Consider the following 15,922-nt stretch of genomic DNA (forward strand, 5'->3'; position numbering starts at 1 on the left):
TGGAGTACGCTAGTGCTATAGGGAGTCTAATGTACGCTGCCCAGTGTACTAGACCTGATATAGCATTTGCGGTAAGTAAACTTAGTAGGTTTACAAGTAATCCAAGTGTGGATCACTGGAAGGCAATTGGAAGAGTCCTAGGTTATCTTAAGAAAACAAAAGGACTAAGCCTTCACTACTCCAAATTTCCTTCGATTTTAGAAGGATATACAGATGCAAGTTGGATATCCAATCTTGGGGACAACTTGTCCACAACTGGTTGGGTATTTACACTTGGTGGAGGTGCAATTTCTTGGGGTTCCAAGAAACAAACCTGTATATCTCATTCCACTATGGAAGCAGAGTTCATAGCTCTAGCTGCTACCGGCAAAGAGGCCGAATGGTTAAGGGATCTGTTGATAGAGATTCCCCTAATCAAAGATAATGTATCTACTATATCGATACATTGTGATAGCCAAGCAACATTGGCTAGAGCATACAGCGGAGTGTATAATGGGAAGTCTAGACACATTAGTCTAAGACATGGATATGTAAGAGAATTGATTCAAAGAGGAGTCATCTCAATATCCTATGTGAGAATTAGTGAAAATCTGGCAGATCCTTTCACTAAGCCACTAACAAGGGATTTAGTGGCTGTATCATCTCGAGGGATGGGACTTAAACTCCCTAAAGAGATTCACGATTGATGGTAACCTATCTTAACACTAGTTATTCAACTAGTGTTAGGTTCAATAGGTAATAACAAGTCATTCAAGTGAATATTAGTTGTACTCAAAACAAGTCCCATCTGAGATATTGAGTACTTGTGTGTTACCAAGTGGAGGGTTAAAACCGAAAGGTTTTTAATAGAGTTCAGTCTTGTAAAGACAAGTATTTTTGGTAACAAAATACTGTAAGAATTCTACCTATATGGACCTAGGGGTGGTGCCGCCTCTCATGAGAATTGGGAGTATTCTCAAGAACGTTCATGAATGGAAAGTGCACATGGCCATTAACAGTGCAAAGCGAGATATAGAGGTCTCAAGTGAACATTGCAAAGGTGTGTGTGTTATCACCGATTTGTCATCATGAAAAGATGGTTCAATGCCTAGTGCAACCTAATTTTCAACAAATTTTGTGATAATTACACTATAGTAAAGTTCAAGTTGAAAAACACTTTACTTTATGCATTAATGCAATGACTCCTATAAGAGAGAGTTCTTATTTAATCAAGTGGGGGATATGTTATATTTCAAAATATAATGATTGATTAAATAAGTGTTACAATAGATAACTATTTAATCTTGTGGGGGAATGTTATATTATTTTATAATATAATGTAAAATTATATTATATTATAATATAATGTTTTAGATTAAATAAATGTGACAAAGTGTGTCACATATTGTAACATATAATAGAGAGTTACAATATTTAGATATATGAGATATATCCAAATAATGTAACATATTTGGTGTTACAAATTTGTAACCTCCAAATATTACCCTTTATTGTGTAAATTGTTGTTACACAATATTGAGATGAATTTCATAAAAGCCATATGTGATATGGCTGTTAGAGATATGATTTTAACCCCAATAATGTGTTTTGGGAGTTACAAAATCATTTGGGAGGGTTTGGAACCGTTTGGAAAAACAGCACAATTTTTGTGCTGAATTTGGTCAGTGGCCGTGGCCTGTGGGTCAGAGACCAGTGGCCGCGGCCACTAATGTCTCTGGCCGCGGCCACAGGCCAAAAACTGACCAAATTTTTAGTTTTTTCAATATTTGTTGAACGGCTCAAAAAACCCAAATAACTCCCAAATCTCCTTTTTAATTCCATATTAATCCAATTAAACATTGGTAACAGCCATGGGGGTTGGTGGAATTTGAAATTCAAATGGTGTCTCTAAACTCTATAAATAGGAGCCTATAGCTCACTTGTAAGACACAACTTTTCTATCCACTAGAGCACTTGGCTAGAAACACCTTGAGGCTTGATAATTCCAGAAAGCTTTTCCAATATCTGAGAGAGATCCCTTAGTGCTTGAGTTAGGGGGAAATAAGCTTTTGGACAAAGGTTTTATACCTTGTTCAAGTTGGTGATCCCCAATCCTCTTCACTTAGGTTGTGTAAGTGAGAGTTTGCTTTTGTTTCTGTTCTTCTTTCTATTGCATTGTTTTCTACTTATTCTCTTGTTCCTATTACTTGTATTTCTTGTTCAAAGGTTGTAATCTTCTTTTCTTTATTTCAAACATTTTAGTTTACTTGTAACATTTTGCTTTGAGTTGTATTTCCACCATTCTCTTCTTCATCATCATCTTCTCCCTTTCTTTGGTTTATTTGTATTTTCAGTTATGGAGTTGTAACCTTATTTAATCAATCTATATTTACTTGTAATATTATTGCATAGAGTTGTAATATTATAATCATTTCCATTGAGGTAAAACAATATTTTCCTAACATGCTGAACATCTTCAGGAGCTCTTCTCTTGCGCACCAGCAATGCTGCCTCTTCTTCCTCCTCAGTGTCTTCAACAGCAGGAAGAACTTTTTGAGGACGAGCAGTTTGGGGGCGAACCTCGACCTCTGATGGCCAGCATTTGATCTTTATGGATCAGATTATAGGCCACCATGGTAGCATCATTCACTACCATTCAGAACTCCTTCTCCTTCAAGGAATACGAGACAGTGTCTCGTACTGACCTCCAAGGGTCTCAGATCGCGTTTTCCTCTTGTATATAGCTGCACAAAGAAGCAACTTAGTTAGGAGGGTTAAACTCAATAAAAAATGTATTCCCGTATGAAATTCAAAAAGTTAGGAAACTTACAAGGATGATTGAAGTACCGGTGATTGCATTTCTTGAACCCATTTGACATAAAGAACTGATCTTTATAGTCCTTTGTGTGGCTGGGGAGGTCGATGACAGAGGTCGTGCTGGGGAATTAAGTGAGGTAGTAGAAACCATCACCTCACCCCTTCTTCTCAAAGTTAGCCTTGAGGCAGAAGAAATACATGATGTCGGTCGGGGTGGGGAATTCCCACTCGTGCTTCAAAAATAAATACTTCAGCCCCTCCAAAAGCCGATATGAGTTTGGGGGGAGCTGGAATGGATCCAGTTCAACGTAGTTTAAAAAGTCTATGAATTACTAGTCCAGGGGGAGGAAAGCACCTACTTTCAGGTGCTCATCAATCTAGGCCCCAAAATCATCCTAAAGTGGGGCGCAACTCCACTCTCCTTCCAATGGAGGACATGCAACAAGGCCATCAGGTCCCATCTCAATCCCGTGGCACAGCAAAATCTTGTTCACCCTACCTTGAGTCATTATTCGAGACATGATGTGCTCGGCCTCAAAAAAGGCATCAGGGTCTGCTACGATCTCCCTGCCCACCACTGGGCCAAAGTGGGGAAGGGGGTGTCGGGCTCGACCTCCTTGCCCTTACTCTTACTTTGAGAAGAGGAGCTCGCAATGGTTTTCTTTTGATGGGCCATGATCTAGCTCGCCTGACGAAAAAGCAGCCTATTAGTGGCGACCTAAAATAAAGTCTAGCTACGGCGACAAAGGTCCAATGACCCTGGGGTTTGAATTAAGTTTATTTAGCCTAGAATATACACAAGCTAAGAGGTACCCTAGCACCAACGTGTGTTGCCACGCGTAGTCCTTAGCCACACGCTACAGACTGGGGGAATTCCCTAATACTTCAAGATTTATGTGCCAGGCCTAGTACCCTTTTGAAAGCGGTTTAATGTAAAACCACTCAAGAAATCGTGACCCTTAAGCAATCTAGAACCGAACCTAAAAACCCCTCAACTTCTACGCCCAAACAGATAATTTAATCGATTCATCAACAATTACATCCTTTCAAAACCCAGAAAATTTCCCATTTTTCACACACCTTATTTCTAAACGAACCTAGTATCGTTATTTTAAGCCTAAGCAAACCCCTATTGAACTCGGGCACGGTTAAAGTACGAGACAGTACTAAAAAAAATTTGAGGTAAAAGGAACTTGATAAAAAAAAAAGAATGAAAGATTTAAACCAGATGAAGAGATACTTACATTATATATGTTTTCTCGACGGGATGTTGATGGTTCCAAATGTAGGAGCTTGAGAGCTTATGAAGAATGGGAGGATGATGAAGGTTATTTGAAAGAGGTCTGAGAAAAAGGGGAAGTTTTCGAAAAGTAAATTTTTTGAATATGAAGGTGGTGAAGTTCAGGCCTGATTTTCCTATTTATACATAAACTTTAGGAATTAATCTAGGCCATTCGATTGGTTCAGCTCGAGATCCAAAGTACAAGATTAAATGACCCTTGCGGCGGCAAAAAGTTGCCAGGACAATTGTCACAGTCCTTGAAACCCGAATAGGCTCCTATTATAGACAGCCATGTGTTTAACACTCGTGTAGTGGGTGGGCACGATTTCACACAACGAAATCCTAAAAGCCTCTACTGTGCATGTCAAAAGTGACGTCATGCATGAGCAAGAGCTTGGGAGGAAAATGTTGTACCCCAAAATAAGCGTGGATTCAATCATTCAGGTAGGGGGTACAGCTGGAAAATAAACACATGGAACAAGCATACAAGTAGGACATCTGGCTAATTTTGATGTGGGCAGATCTAGTTAAGGTTTGGCAGCATGATAAGCAGATAATCTCCAAATCGCCTCTCAGGACAATAACTTAGTTCAAGACATATGATGGCTAGATCGCCTTTTGGATACTCCAAACTTGGTCCGAATGCCAACGCCAAGAACTGAATGAGCAGCAGGCAAACATGGACCGTCGGCAGAGAGATACCACTGCCGCCCTAGAAGCAGCCATTCAGTTGGCTCGGGGGCAAGCTGTTCTGACTTCTCAACCGGATCAGCCACCAAGCGCACCACCATAATGGGCCCTAAACCCGAGTCCTCCGCTTCAGCCGGTGAGCCCTCAAAGGCCGAAGCAACCACTTGTTTCTCAATAGGATATCCCAATTCAGGATCCTGAGCAGCAGCCACCTTCTCGCACTGGTCGAGATGATCCCCAGCGTCAAAGGCAGAATAGGGACGGGCAGCCTCCCCGAAGCCCTAGACACCCAATGGCTGATGAGAAAAATCCACCAAGCAGGGGGCAACATCCTTCTGCTAACAGAAGGTACGCTGAATGTAACGACCCAAATTCGCTAATAAGGCTTAAGGGCCTTGATTAGCGTGCCAGGAGGGCATGATGGGATTTATGTGTGACTTTAATGAGTTAAATGCATGGTTATGATTTAAAGCATGTTATATGACTATTTGACTATTTGAGATGCATGACTATGTGTATTAGTATGCATGTAGGCCCTGATTGTGTTAGAAGGGCATAATTGTAATTTTGGCCATTTCGGGCATAACTGTATTAGTATGTGATGATTGTTGAGACCACATTGGTATGTGGAGGTATCTGTGACTTGTGACTCGAGACGATCCCAGAGAGCAGATTAGCGGAAAGTCAAGGAGGACATTTATACCCGGCTTGGGTTAAGCCTGGGGGGTATATGCAGGAAATTTAGAGAATATATTGAGGTTAATTTTGATAATGAGGAATACATATTTGGTGATTTATCAGGTATTGGGAAGCAAGCAGGAAAATATTAGAGACACTTGAGGATTAGCGGGAATTGGGTAAAATGACTAAAATGGCCCTACGTGGACAAAAGGTTTAGAGTTAATAGGGAGGGCATTTTGGTCAATTGGCTTTTTAGAGATAGATTAATTGAGGCTTTATATACTTAGTGGGATTGACAGAGAGAGTTATATGGCTGTGGAAAAGAAAGAAAAAGGAAGGAAAAGAAAAGAGAGAAAACAGAGGGGTTTTTCCAAAAGGGGCGGTTTGTGCATTCTTGCACCATTTCTCTCCATTTTTCTTGGAGCAAAGCTCGGTGGAGAGCTAGGATAGGCTGAGCATCAAGGATCTTGAGGTTATACTTCAAGATTTGGCAAGGTTTAGCAAGAACACATCAACTTTTGAGGTAATTTTTTAGAAATTTCAATTTTAAGGGTTTGGCTGGTTTGAGCTGTGTTTTGAGCTGAGTTGATGGGAACTTTAGGGAATTTCTGGGCAATCTTTGAGGAAGAGCAAGCTAAGGAGGTCTAGGAAATGAATCAAGGTCGAAATTGCATCAACGGTATGAATTATAAGCCTTTAACTTTGTTGTTTGACTGAATTTCTGGGTTTAGGGTTCATCTATGGTGAATCTTGAGATTTGGGATGCATGAGCTTGGGTTTTGAGATTTGGGGATGCTTGGGATGAGTGGAGAGTGTTTATAAGCTTGATTTTGAGTTTGGTAAAGATTTGGGGAAGTTTGGGTTGAGATTGGCTCAAAGAAATCGCAGAAAAAGAAGTTGAGAGTTGCCTGCCTGCAACTAGCGCTACAGCGCTAGTCTTTGGGCGCTGTAGCGCTAGGCCCTGTTTCTGGGGTGGTGTTGATTCTGATTGTAGCGCTATAGCGCTCTCTTTTGAGCGCTGTAGCGCTACCCTGTGTCCAGAAAGGGGTTTTTGGGCTATTTGTGAGGGATTTTGACCTAGGGTTTGGGGTTCGATTCCACCACCTTGTTTTGTGGATCTAGGACTTCCCGGGGGGCTCGGGATTGGTCCCGAGGCGAGGTTTTGGACTCAAGGTTTGGTATTGACTTTGACCTATGTTTGTGCTTAGGTGTGCACTAAGGCTCAAGTGGGATCGTGCTCAAGGAGTCAAGTGTTGTAAGCTTTCAAATTGACAGGTAAGAAAACTATAGCACCCATAGGACAGGGCATGGGCCCATAGTGTGATTGTAGGGCACGGCCCTATATTTCATTACATGTTAGGGTGCAAACTTGATTGAATTGATATATGTTCAAATGTTATTTGAGTTAGACTATCTGTGATTATAGTTGAATGAAACAGCGAGGAGCCGAGAACGGCAAAGGAGCCGAGAACGGCGAAAGGCCGAGAACGGCAGTGGGGCCGGAAGTACCACTTAGCACGTGAAGTGCTTGTAGTCAGGGTGGGACCCCATGAATACATGTGATATCCTTACGGTGAGGACCGAGACCCCAGGCTTTGGTAAGGCTTCTGGGGCGGCATGGCCGGGTCGCTTAAGTTTATTGGTTGACCCGTTTATCTGTGGACTATCTGATATGATTAACTGTATAATTTGCATATGTTATGAACTGCATGAGTTTTCTTGTTGGGCTTCGGCTCACGGGTGCTCTGTGTTGCAGGTAAGGGCAAAGATTGAGTCGACCAGCCATGAGTACGGAGAGCATGAAGCGACGCGTACATGTTTGGCCTGCCCGACTGCTTTGGTTGGGGGTATTTTCGAGAAATGGCTATAATAACCTGTGATTTTAATAACGGACCAACTGTAATCTTATTTTAAGTTGTAAATAGTTTTCAAACCTTATTTTGGGATCCCAAATGTTAAATACTAGAAGTTTTCAATGAAACCATGCATTTTTAAAGATTACAGCCTTAACTTTTGCTTAGTCACACTTTTGTTTTAAAATCCTCAGTTGGCGAGTTCATTGCACATTGTTTTGTCTTAAAACTCACTTGGTAATGACTCTAAGGAAGTAGGGCGTTACACTGAATCAGGCTCTGCGGTCAGAGGACCCCCACGGCATGATAATGCCCGGGGACCTACTGACCAACGCAGGCCTCCCCCTAACGCTCGGGAAGTGCCAGCTAGAGGGGGGAATGGTGCGACCAGCCGGTCGTGCCACAGCCGGTCGCAGTTCAGGGACGGGCATGACTATAATGAAGCTGACTCTGGTAGAAGGAATGCTGGTCGAGAGTGAGAAGAAAGAGGTGGAGAAAAGAATCCCCCACCAAGAGAAAATTGGCCTGCGAGCCAGAATGCTGGGGGGCCGCCTAGGCAACCTAACGTCTTTGATCGGTTGGGCACTAATGAGCAAAGGCACAGAGATGATGACCTAAGGGACGTGCTCGACGACAGGTGTGAAAGACACGATGAGTACGCTCCTCCGACACCAGTCACCCCAGTGATCCCAGACGTCATACAGGCCCAGATCGATGCATTAAACCAGGTTGTCCAGTAGCTGGTAGGGAGTCAGACATCCTACATCGAGTATGATCGGAGAAGAGGCACTCCATTCATACAAAGAATAGTTGTGGCGGAAACCCCCAGCAAATTCAAGATGCCAATATTGCCAAACTTCAATGGGTATGGGGACCCTGTATCTCACGTGAATAAGTTCGAGATATAAATGGACATCCAGAAGGTGTCAAACGATGCTCGTTGTAGAATCTTTCCAGCTACCTTATCTCACACTATTTAGGAGTAGTTTTTTAAATTCCCTCCTGCTAGCATAGTATCATGGGAAATGTTCCTGAGGGAATTCTACGGGAAATTCTACGCTAGTCGTGTGCACCCAACTGAAGCCAATCAGCTGGTCGAGATACGCCAGAAGGAGGGAGAATCCTTAAAGGAATATGTCCAACATTTCATGCGAGCAGCCGCTGGGGATAAAATAGTTGGCGATGAAGGAAAAAGGATGGACCTTACTGCTGGAGTAAGGCACCATTCTCCCCTCTGGAACAGCTTAAGAAAGAATGGGATGAACAGGACCCAGGAGTTTCTTGATTGAACAGATTAATACATTAAGCTCGAGGATGCCATTGCCAACGAGGGGAAATCGCATGCGAAAGACAAGGGACCAAAAGAAGATCCTGCTAAAGCCGCCAATGGGTCAGATAAACCCAATGGCAACGGTAAAGGCAACAGGAATGGTAAAAACGATGGAAAAGGGCAAACGCTGAACCATCGACATCCGAAAATAAGCGCCCTAAGGGAAACAGGTACGAGTCAAGGTTCACTAACTACACAACCCTTGTCGAGAGCAGAGCAGAGGTGTACCAGGAGACCAGCTCCAATGTCCCTTACAAGCAACCAGCGCCAATAAGGAAGGATATCTCCAAGAGAGATACAACAAAGTTTTGTCGTTTCCACAACGACTATGGCCATGACACTAATGAGTGTAACCAACTGAAAGACGAGATTGAGCTCCTTATCAGACAGGGACACCTGAGGAGATACGTATGAGCCATTGGAGGTTCTCAGTGAGAGGCTGAAGGAGGAAACGAGCAAGCGCCTGTACGCCAATGCTCGCCACCTTTACTGCCAACTCTTGTGGCAGGTACGTTGCTAACCATCTGTGGCAGCCCACACCTTGCAGAAGATAGTGGGAAGGCAAGGGAACGATATGCTCGGACCTTACGCCATGACCAGGACATCGAGATGCTGAATGTGGAGGAACGAACTCCCAAAAAGGCTCGAACAGAGGAAGAGCTAATAACTTTCTCTGACCTTGGCGCGCAGCATGTCCGATTTTCTCATTCAGACCCTCTGGTCGTGGACGTCCAGATAGCCAACATGATGGTCAAAAGGGTGTTAGTTGACACAGGGAGCTCCGTAAATATTTTGTACAAGTCTTCATTGGAAAGAATGAAGTTGTCAGTGAAATACCTAGAGCCATGTAACCAAACCATTTATGGTTTTTTTAGAGAAGGGCTTGCGCCAACGGGGTCGATTAGGCTTCCAGTTACAGCGGAACTGCGCCTACGAACAAGACATTATTCACTACTTTTATAGTAGTTGATTGTCCTTCCGCATACAATGCCGTAATTGGAAGACCCATTCTAGTCGACCTGCGAGCTGTAACCTCGGTTTGGCACCTTGCCATGAAATTCCCAACCGACGTAGGGGTAGGATGCGTATTGGGAAACCAATGAGAAGTGAAGTAATGCTATAATTCCTCGATTACTAAGGAAAAGAGAGGTGGATCGAGGGAAGTCACCGGAAAAGAGTTGCAGCTGGCCAATGAAACACAAGCCTGATCAAGTGAGCACGTCGCCAAATAGGGTGTTGCCCAAAGTGATGCCCAAAGTGAGGATAGGGATTTAGATATCACTTTGGGGATTTTGAGGAAGAAGTAGGACTAATCGAGGACCTCAAAGAGGTATAACTCGATGAGGCAGATCCGACCAAGGTTGTGAAAGTCGGTAAAAACTTAGCGACAACAATAAAGCAAAAGCTGGTGGAATTCTTGAAGAAAAACTAGGAAGCCATTGCCTGGTCGCATGACATGGTTGGAATTGACCCAGCAGTTATCAGCCATGTCCTGAACATAGATAAAAGCTTTCCACCAGTGCAACAGAAAAGAAGGCTGCTCGACAAAAACAGATCAAAGGCTCTAAAGGAAGAAGTCGATAAGCTAAAGGAGAACAGATTCATCAGGGTAGCGTTTTATCCATCGTGGGTCCCCAATCCCGTACTAGTCCCCAAGACAAATGGTAAATGGAGAACATGCGTGGATTTCACAGACCTTAATAAAGCCTGCCCAAAAGATTGTTTCCCACTCCCAAGGATCGATTAGCTGGTCGATGCCACTTCAAGACACGAGATCCTATCATTCATGGATGCATACTCTGGGTTCAATCAGATCAGCATGCACCCACCTGATGAGGATCACGCTAGCCTTCGGACCGATACCGGGCTTTACTGTTACAAAGTAATGCCCTTCGATTTGAAAAACGCTGGTGCGACTTACCAGTGATTAGTTAATAAAATGTTCAAAGAGCTAACCGGTACAAACATGGAAGTATATGTTGATGACATGCTGGTTAAGTCGAAAAAGGAAAAAAAAAACACATAGGGGACCTGCAAGAGTGCTTCAACATCTTGAACAAATATCAGATGAAGCTGAATCCCCTCAAGTGTTCCTTCGGAGTTGGATCAGGGAAATTTTTGGGATTTATAGTGAACTCACGAGGAATTGAAGCTAATCCCAAAAAAATCAAGGACCTGGTTGATATGAAATCGCCGACAAAGATAAAAGATGTTCAAAGTTTAACCGGGAGAATCACCGCTCTAAGTAGATTTATCTCCAAATCAATAGACAAATGTGTCCTTTTTTAATCTACTTAGGGGCAATAAGAAATTCAAGTGGACGGAAGAGTGCGAGCAGGCTTTCCAGGCACTGAAGTCTCATATGTCACAGCCACCGATTCTATCTAAACCGGTTGAAAAATAAACTTTGTTCATCTATTTGGCGGTCAAACAATATGCTACTAGTGTTGTCTTGGTAAGAGAGGAGGAAAATGTGCAAAAATTCGTATATTATGTAAGCAAAAGGCTAATAGAGGCAGAGTTGTGCTACCCGCCCATTGAAAAATTAGCATACTGCTTGATCTTAGCCTCCAAAAAGTTGCGGCCATACTTTCAAGCTCACCCCATCACAGTACTAGCCGACCAGCCCCTACGACAAGTTCTGCAGAAGCCAGAAGCTGCTGGTCGATTATTGAAATGGGCGGTTGAACTTGGGCAGTTTGAAATTTCTTACCTACCACGAGCAGCAGTAAAAGGGCAAGCTCTGGCCGACTTCGTCGCAGAGCTCACTGGGCTTCCAGACTGTGAACAGACAGAAGAGGCTGAACCTCAAAGCCAAACTCCCTCTTGGAAGTTTTTTACAGATGGTTCTTCTAATGAAAATCACGCTAGAGTTAGAGTGATTTTGGTAACGCCTGAAGGACATCGATTCCACTGCACAACCAGATTCGACTTCGCAACGTCCAACAACGAAGTCGAGTATGAAGCGCTACTCGCAAGTTTACGATTAGCCAGGAACATGAACATAAAGTCACTTGAAATCTATAGTGACTCCCAGTTGGTGTTTAATCAGATTACTAGAGAATATCAAGCCAGGGGTCTGAAGATGGTTGCTTACTTGAACAAAGCAAAGGATTTGTTGGTGCAATTTGAAAGATATACTCTCCAGCAAGTACCTCATGATCAGAACTCAAATGATGATGCTTTGGCCAAATTAGCAAGTGCAAAGGATGCTGATACCCTGAATATAGTGCCTGTTGAATGATTGTCCACACCAAGCATCAGAGCAGAAGAAACATCTCTGGTAATTTAGGCAAAAGATACGTTGATGGCACCTTTCATTGAGTACTTGGTGCATGGAGTATTGCCAACAGACAGAAACAAAGCAAGGACCCTTCAAAGGCAGCCTGCCCGGTTTATCCTGGTCGGCAGAATTCTATATCGAAGGGGGTACTCAATGCCACTCCTAAGATGCGTCTCAAAAGAAAAGAACAAAGAATTAATGGGAGAATTCCATGAAGGTTTCTGTGGAGATCACACTGGGGGGCATAGTTTATCAAAAAAGATCCTAAGGCAAGGATACTTCTGGCCAACAATGAATGAAGACTCTATGGATTTTGTCTGTAAATGTGACAAATATCAGAGATTCTCCAAGATACCACGAGTAGCCCCCAACGAATTAAAGCAGATGCAAAGTCCATGGCCATTCGCAGTATGGGGAATAGACTTAATTGGGTCTTTACCCACAGGAAAAGGCGGCGTTAAATATGTCATGGTGGTTGTTGATTACTTCACAAAGTGGGCCAAAGCTGAGCCACTTGCAACCATAACGACCAAGAAAGTGATGGATTTTGTGGTCAAGAACATAGTGTGTCGCTATGGATTGCCAAGAAAAATTGTCTCAAACAACGGCACACAATTTGATAGTGATCTGTTCACGGATTTTTTTGAACGGCATGGACTTATCAAAAGCTTTTCTTTAGTAGCTCATCCGCAGGAAAATGGACAAGTCGAGGCTGTCAATAAGACACTAAAGGATACTCTAGAGAAAAGGCCCGAAGAAGCAAAAGAGGCATGGTCAGAATAGTTACCTGAAGTCCTCTGGTCATATAGAACGTCGCATCAAACAGCAACAGGTCATACTCCATTTTCCTTGGCTTATGGATATGAGGCTATGTTGCCTGTTGAATTAGATCCACCATCATCGACGAATGGCATACAATCAAGACACTAATAGCCAGTTATTGATGGAATCTTTGGATTTGGTCGATGAAAGGTGTGAGCAAGCCCAACTCCGAGTAGCAGCTTACCAGCAAAAATTCACCTGGTATTTCAACTCTGAAGTGCATGAAAGAAAATTTAATGTGGGAGATCTGGTACTTAGAAGAGTTTTCCTAAACACCCACGATCAAGTTGTTGGAGTACTCGAACCTAACTGGGAAGGACCCTACCAAATCAAAGAAGTCCTCCATCCAGGCACTTATAAACTTGCTCGCTTAAATGGAGATCTCATTCCTCGTTATTGGAATGGAGAACACTTGCACAAGTACTATCAATAAACAATTCTTCTTAAAGAATTGGCTTGTATTAATTTTACTTTTTACAAGTTTATGAACAAGGGTTAGTCAATCTTGTGAATGATCGCTTATAAGTGTAAAATCATATTTTTGATCACTCGTACAGACACGATTGTCCATTTATTACGAGAAATAAAAGGGACTGTGCGCAACCAGTCAATCTTGCCAACTATTGTATTTATTACAAGTATTTTCTCATTATGTGTTTTGTTTTGCTATATTATCATTCTAAAATCTATATTACGAGCAGTGATGTTCGAACAGGTTTTGGTCAAGGCAGGTGACCAAGGACCTAAAGCTCCTCAATCACTTGGGGCATATAAGGTATCTAGAAAGCAAAGCATATCAATACGTATGTAAACACACGAGCAACATAAGTGAAAGCATACTACGGTACTTAGAGTATTTTTCAAAATTTTGTTTAATTTTTTTTAAATCAAACCAAAGTGTTATGCTAAGTTCAGTCATGTGAATAGATGTTATAATAAAATGAAAATATTATAATGTCAAAAGAGAAACCCTTTACACTGCAAGCAGTTACTGCTCGGATGTAATTGTCTGTTAAAAGGAAAAGCTGCCTGTGCAGCAATAAAAATTTAAATTGTCTCGACACTACGAATCGAGGTCTATGTGTCCCGAATTACAAAGATAAATAAAAAAACAACAAAAATTATGAAGCAGGAGGGTCCTGAGGAGTTTGCTGGTCGATGGAGGCCCTAACTTCCTCTTCCATGCCATAAATGTCGTAGCCAAGGAGATTTCGGGGGAGGCTGGGACTTTCGCTCTCTCCTCTTCTTCAAGGCGAGCAAGGCACCTATTTATTTGAGATTGCCTCAAGCGTTTGGAGAGGTAGCTGAAGTCTGCCTCACGGTTATGCTTCCAGAACGCATAGAAGCAGTTGAAGGTGGCACCCTTATACCTCTCCAAGTTGCTGGCATTGGTCTCCTCTAGATCTTTGATGCGCTCCTCCAGCCCCTCAGTCTCCTTTCTGCTGATGATCAAATCATCTTGAAGCTTAGAGGCTTCCTTGAAATTAAGCAAAGAAGCCTCCTTGTACTTCTCTTTAGTCTCGATGGATTTAAGCAAAGTAGCCTAGTGCTGTCTCAGCTCTTCGACCAGCTTAGCCTTCTGTTTGAGTAGCTCAGCGTTTTTCTTCTCGACTGCCTCAAGCTGGTCGGAGTATTTCACCTTGGCTGCCTCAAGTTGCTCGTTAAATTTTTCCTTAGCCGCCCTGAGCTCCTCAGCGTGTCTTTCCATAGACACCTTAAGTTGCTCACCAACCTTCTTCTCATACTGAGCAGTCTGGGCTCCCAAACAGCACAGGCTGACGCTCATGGTTAAAACTCCCTGCGACCAAAGAAAAGATAAAGTTGTTAATGAAAATAAAGTGACAAGATAAACGAGTAAAGTCCATCAGAAAATGGCCACTCACGCTGAGCATTTCATTCAGCGCGCGGCTGATGATCTGCTCGACCTCCATGAAGTCGATACAGTTGATGGCTTCGTCGGTGCCTTGATAGCCTAGTCAGCCTATCTTTGGCTGAACTAAGTACAATGTTAGTCAACACTTCTCCTGTCTGATCAGGAGGTCTCTGGTCGGTAGGAGGAGGCATGTTGACAGGTGCTGATGGAGTCGTCTGGTCAGCAGGTGGAGGAGTCGTGTGAACAGGTGCTGGTGGAATTGTTTGGTCGATAGAAGTTGGGGGAGGCGTTGTCTCCTTGGAAGGAACCGGTATGGGAGGATCTGCAGTTTGAACCTTTTTCAGTGGAGGGTTGTTGCTACTCTCTCCACGATGCTGCTTGCTCCCCTTTTTCTTGCTCGAGGGAGCAGCAGGTTCGGGTTCACTGTACAGGTCGAATAGAAGCGAACAGTCAAATAATGTGGATGAGGGTATCTACTAAATCAAGAAAATAAGTTCAAGGAAATTATAAGTAAGATACCCGTGCTACAACTACTGGTCGCTACACTATTTATTGTACTACTGCTACACTCAATCTCTGGCTTGAAGAAGTCTTAATTTAAATTAGGAGTGTATTTAAAGTTTTCGTCCCCATCAAATAAATGACAAGGAATAGGCAAACTATCTAAGAGTGAGAGGACAATACCGTTCTCATCTAATGATTCAAGAATAGGTTCGGGGTGTTCAGAAACCTTCTGCTTGCCCTTTCCTACTAGAGCAGGGGCAACGGCTGCTCGTGGGATGCTAGAGGGTTCCCTAATAATCACTCCCATTTTCCTCCTCCTCGGGGGTTGTGACACATTGTGGTACTGTTCGGGAACTTCTCCGCCGGTAGCACTTCCCGCGGTTGACTCCCTCAAGTCCTGGTGAGGTGCCAAAAGGCCGACCAGCCTTAAATTGGTCTCTGTGACCAGCTCTTTGATGCTTTTTTCTATGTTGGTCATGCTGGCCAAAGATGTTGCTCGTATCTCCATCTCTGGAGTAGGAGCTGGTCAGTGCCATGGACCTGAAGAATACTAAAATTCTAAGGAATGTGCGGAAAAGCTAAAGGAAATTAAACGACTAGTAAATGAAGAATTTACCTCCTTCAGTGAAGGCCAAATTGTTGGCGACCAGATCTGGAGTTAAAAAAGTACTCCTGGAAGTACTTTCCCACGTTGTACTTGTTGGTGATCTCACTCAGGAAGGTGCGAGCAGACTCCTGGTGGTAAAAATGGAAGAACCTCATGTTGTTTTTATTGGGGTTGGACTTGAGATCGAACATATAGTTGATC

At 43.0% G+C, this 15,922-nt stretch overlaps 1 protein-coding gene across 1 annotated transcript; it reads right to left on the minus strand.

The window, feature by feature from the left end:
• Positions 1 to 14,280: 14,280 nt before the first annotated feature.
• LOC133806382 (protein TRACHEARY ELEMENT DIFFERENTIATION-RELATED 7A-like) lies at positions 14,281 to 15,421 on the minus strand. The gene is made up of 3 exons (XM_062244490.1): positions 15,341 to 15,421; positions 14,742 to 15,083; positions 14,281 to 14,535 (listed from the first exon to the last, which is right to left on the minus strand). Exons 1-3 carry the CDS (start codon positions 15,419 to 15,421, stop codon positions 14,281 to 14,283), a joined length of 678 nt encoding a protein of 225 aa, XP_062100474.1.
• Positions 15,422 to 15,922: the final 501 nt, after the last annotated feature.

This window comes from Humulus lupulus, chromosome X, assembly GCF_963169125.1.
Source record: "Humulus lupulus chromosome X, drHumLupu1.1, whole genome shotgun sequence".
NCBI lineage: Eukaryota > Viridiplantae > Streptophyta > Magnoliopsida > Rosales > Cannabaceae > Humulus > Humulus lupulus.